This window comes from Podarcis filfolensis (assembly GCF_964270895.1).
Source record: "Podarcis filfolensis genome assembly, chromosome: 1".
Classification (NCBI taxonomy): Eukaryota; Metazoa; Chordata; class Lepidosauria; order Squamata; family Lacertidae; genus Podarcis; species Podarcis filfolensis.
In genome coordinates, this window is record NC_139604.1 from 63826621 (window position 1) to 63831219 (window position 4599).

At 51.0% G+C, this 4599-nt stretch overlaps 1 protein-coding gene across 1 annotated transcript; it reads right to left on the reverse strand.

The window, feature by feature from the left end:
* Window positions 1-692: 692 nt before the first annotated feature.
* On the reverse strand, window positions 693-4266 carry CDKN1C (cyclin dependent kinase inhibitor 1C). The gene is made up of 3 exons (XM_083588823.1): window positions 2694-4266; window positions 2049-2175; window positions 693-1479 (listed from the first exon to the last, which is right to left on the reverse strand). Exons 1-2 carry the CDS (start codon window positions 3286-3288, stop codon window positions 2054-2056), a joined length of 717 nt encoding a protein of 238 aa, XP_083444949.1. The 5' UTR covers window positions 3289-4266; the 3' UTR covers window positions 693-1479; window positions 2049-2053.
* Between the last annotated feature and the right edge of the window lie 333 nt (window positions 4267-4599).

Consider the following 4599-nt stretch of genomic DNA (forward strand, 5'->3'; position numbering starts at 1 on the left):
GAACAGGTGAGTAGATTGTCTCTCCAGTGTGAACCATACCAGACTGGTGGTACTGGGACATTCACGGCAGAGAATTTGAATGCGACTTTTATTTGAATGTGACTTAAGGATGCTTGTGTTTTATGGCTTATGTTTTTCCTTGCACTAGTTAATAATGCTAATAATGCTACCTTCTGATGTTAGATGGTGGTGGTGAAAAAATAATTAAAAAAATAGATTAGGCCATGCGAGTAGGCTCCCTGCTTCAAATATCCCATCCCAAGGTGTAGACAGGTAGTGCATCTGAAACATGGGGATGAGACAGTGTGGTAGGGCCAAAGAGATACTCAGCTTTTCTCTTCAATGCAGGTATCCACTGGGTGTGGGAGAGAGACAATGGAATAGGGCTAAGATTGCCTTGAGTGTGGTTTTTGTGCAGTACAACGTCTGCAGCCAAACTTTCTTATGCAAGTTGTTTAATCAGGTGTGAGGTGAACATAACTTTAATCTAATGTCAGTCTATCCATCAGGTTTGCTCTCAAAGTACACAGAGGCTGACAGTCCTGCTCTTACATAAGGAACCAATGACCGTTATTGCATAATATTAACAGTGATGTTACACTGAATTTTAAGAAGCCAAAGAAAATAAAATTGTGTGCACTGGGGTGGGGGTTCCAATCACAGAGTGATAAGAATAAAAGCTATAAGGCAGCTTATTGACATTTGATTCCTTTTTATTTTAACATTGTGGCATAAATTTGCAGTGGCAGTGGTACAGACCGGCTCAGGAACCATTGTATCAGATTTATTTTCAAGTAATAACTAATTTTGATTCATAGCTACATTTTGTGAATGCAAAAAAAAACCACTATAAAAATAAATTTACATTTTTGTAAATAACAAAAAAGCAAATATATAGTGCCCTTTGGCTTAACCAAATAAGAAAAACAAAAACCAAACACACAAAACAGACTACTGGGTGTCAACCAAAGTTATCCGCTTTTTTTTTCTTGACATAAATAGAAAATATAAGTTAGTATAACTCTTAAGTTGTTTTTTTGTTTTGTTTTTTTACAAATATACATTTTTTTGTTTGTTTTGCACTGAGAGATCAGCAGAGATTAAACATTTATATAAATGACTTTAAAGCTTTTACACTTCTGGCCAGTGTACTCACATTAGGCATAATACATTTTTAATATATATAAAACGTAATACATTGCACAGTTGTAAATTAACACTGCTCCGTCAGGTGGCTTGTAGTCGGGCCACTTTTGCTACATGGAGGTACAAGCAGTTCCTTCTGGGGCACGAGTAGAAGAGGAGGAACGAAAAAAACAAAACGGGGAAGAAGAAAAACACACACACACACAACCAGGGGATTCTTCCTCCCTACTCTGGGTCTCTCTTGCCAGTCCCTTTTAACGTGTGGAGGAGGAAGGGCCTCTCAAGCTCTTGTGTTTCCAAGGAAACAATCACTTCGGTGTTGTAGTGCAAAATCTGCAAGAGAAGAGCAAGCGCATACATAGCACAAACTTGCACAGAGGACTCCCGGGCGACGTCGCAACTGGACGGAGTTGTTGGCCGATACAAAGAGACTCCCCCGCCCGTCCCCTCCTCCTCGTTCTCCCCTCCCCCGAGGAGCAACTGATGAGTCAGCAAAAGCGGTGGTGGAGGGGGCGGAATGGCTTAAAAAAAGAAAAAAAAGCAAGCAAGCCCCATGCAATATCTGACCATCAGGAAGTTACTCCAGATCGGGGGCCCGAGGGAGAAGAATGGGGAACACACCCAACTGACCAGTCAGGAGAGGCTCCTTTTGCAAGCCTCCGCTACCTTCCCATTCCCTTGCAATCCCCGCCAAGTTTTGGCAGCGGCCCCGACTGTTCTGCAAACGACCAGTCACGCACGAGAGGTCGCCCCTCTTCTAGAGGCAGGGCGGAGCAGGAGGGGCGAGCTGCTTCCCAAGGCCGATCGAAACCCCCCTCCCTCCCCCCCCAAAACTCGCACCCGTTTCTAATTCTAAGTATTAAAAAATAGGCGATCTTGACGTGCACCCATCGCTCGCTCACCTCGTTCATCGGAGCCTTTTCCGGGGGGTCTGCTCGGCGGGGACAGCAGAGACCGAAGCTGGCAAGGCGCTGGGATGATCCCCGGACACTTTCAAGTCTACGACTCTTTTCCGCTTGGCGAAGAAATCTGCGGATCAGACCCAGGAGAAAGAGGGAGGGGAGGGATTAGCAGGGATTCTGTGCGTGTGTGTTATTTTTTGGGGGGTCACCCGAGCCAAGAGCTTCGAGCTGGAGAGGGACACACCCCACCCTCGGTCAGGAACGGGAGAAAACCAATCGCGTTGCACACCAGGGACCCGCCCTGCTTGGCTCGCCCGGGCGCCGCCACGGAGCGCCTGGCTCTGGGCTCCCCCTGTCGGCGAGCGGCGGGCGCCGCAGCTGCTGGGGTTTGTTTACGTCGCAAAGGGGAGGCAGCCGCCGCCGCGATGTGCTGCGTAAGCATTTTCCTTCCCCGCTCCACCAACCCCCGGGTACCTGCGCGGAATTTTAAGCAGAGGCAGCGCCTCCGGGCAAAGTTTTAAGACGCCGCGCAGATGAGGAAGGGGTGGGGCGCCCCCATAACTCGGGCTGGGAGGGGCAAAGTGGGAGCAACCCCCCCAAAAAACAGGCACAAGTGCAACCCAATCCGACGGCGGCGCTGCTTACCTGTGATGTGCGCTACACTGGCCGACGACGCCCTTTTCAGCGCCGCCGCGGCGCACGGGACAGGCTTGATTATAATCCCTGAGTAGCTGTGGAGCTGAGCGGCCCGGTTCTCCTGGTTGAGGCGCTCCTCGCCCGCCGACCTAGTGCTTTCCAAGGGGGCCGTCTTGCCCGGAGAGCTGAGCGGGGAGGGGGCCGAGGACACCCCCGTCCCCTGGGGATCGGCCTCCGGAGGCGCCTCGGCGCTTCCAGCTGGAGGCGGAGGCGCCTTGGAGCGGATCACCAGCACCGGGAAGCGGCACTTGCCGACCTGCAGCGTCTCCCGGTAGAAAGCGGGCACGGCGCCTCCGTCCACCTCTTCCCACTGCAGCCTGCCCGGGCCGCCCAGCGGCGTGTCGCTCTGGAAGTTGTAGTCCCAGCGCTTCTGGCCGTCCTCGCAGATCTCCCGCAGCTTGCTCTTCAGGTCCCGGTTCAGCTCGTCGTGATCCACGGGGCCAAAGAGGTTCCTGCACACCCCGGTGCGAGCGTGCAGCGGGAAAGTCCGCCGAGCCGCCAGGCGCTCCAGAGCCGAGGCGCTCGAGAGGTGCACGTTGGACATGATGGTGGCGGCGCCTAGTAGTAGTAGAAGTAGTAGTAGTAGTAGTAAGAGGGAGCGGGCAGGTTCCTTCTCCGCCCGACGAGGCAGCGGGTCCGATCGCCTTGGCAAATCCAAATCACAACCCCGGAGAGCAGGGCTGGGCTTTCGCCGCCTCCCTTCGCTGGGGGCCCGGAATAACCTGCGCGCGCCCCGATCCCCTCCGCCTTAACCTGCCCACCTTCCGCGCCTCGCTCCGCTTCTAGCAAGCCTGCCTGGGGCTGCCTCGCTTTTTAAAGCTCTCACCGAGTGAGTTCGAGCAAAACATCGATTAACATAATACTATTTCTCTGCAATAACACTCTTGCCATTGGTAGACGCTCCATTCTACCCAGGGCGTCGGACCGCCTCCCCAGGCTCCTTATTGGGTAAAAGGCGAAGTGTGGCAAGGCGCCAAAACTGTCCTTCTCCTTGCCATTGGATAGCGTGGCTTGTCCGTCACGGTTGTGTTTAGAAAATTGAGGGGGGGGGGGAGTTAGAGAGGGAGAGGAGAGAAGGCGGTGGCGAGTATCATGCGATTTAAAGAGATGGTTGAGTAACATGACACCCAGCCCACGGCTCAGCTCCCTTTGTTTGCAGTCGGCGACGGCTGCTTCTCTGCGAGTACTTTTTTGTTTTGTTATTGCCACTGCGCTATTTTTTTAACACGAGAACTAGTGGAAGCACAGAATTACTGGAGGATTGGGTGGGTTTTAGGTTTCTGTTTGTGTTTGCAAGATTGAACAACTTTTCTACCCAGCATCTGAGAGTAAAAAATTCAAACGGCTTTGTGTAGAAAACAAAGGTTATATGTACAGTGGGGCTCCAAACGTTAACCGACTTTCAAGGAGTTGACGACTGCAAAAGGCAGCGAAGGGAACGGATTAATCCTAATATGTTTAGCATTCTTAGTAACAAGAGAGTCAATTGCTTGATAGGTTTTGAAACTGCATCCGGACTGGGACATGTAGGAAAATGAAAGCATTCTGTCTTTTTTCATTAAAAGAAAACCACTTAATCTAAGCTTGCTGTCTTAACTACACTGAATTGCCAAAGATTAACTGACTTGTGCGTAATACATCTTTGCAGGTCATTGCAAATGTTGCCATCTGTGGTTACTGGAGGGGGAGTTGAGTTGCCGAACTCTACATCTGCAACCAAGTGTCTGAGGCATCCTGATGGGAGTTTCGTACAGGGCTTCCAGCTTTACCAGAGTGAGGATTTCTCCCCCTCCCTTTGATGCTCCACCCCAACAAAAGAAAAAGAGCGAGCAAGCAAAAGAGTACCCTATTCTCA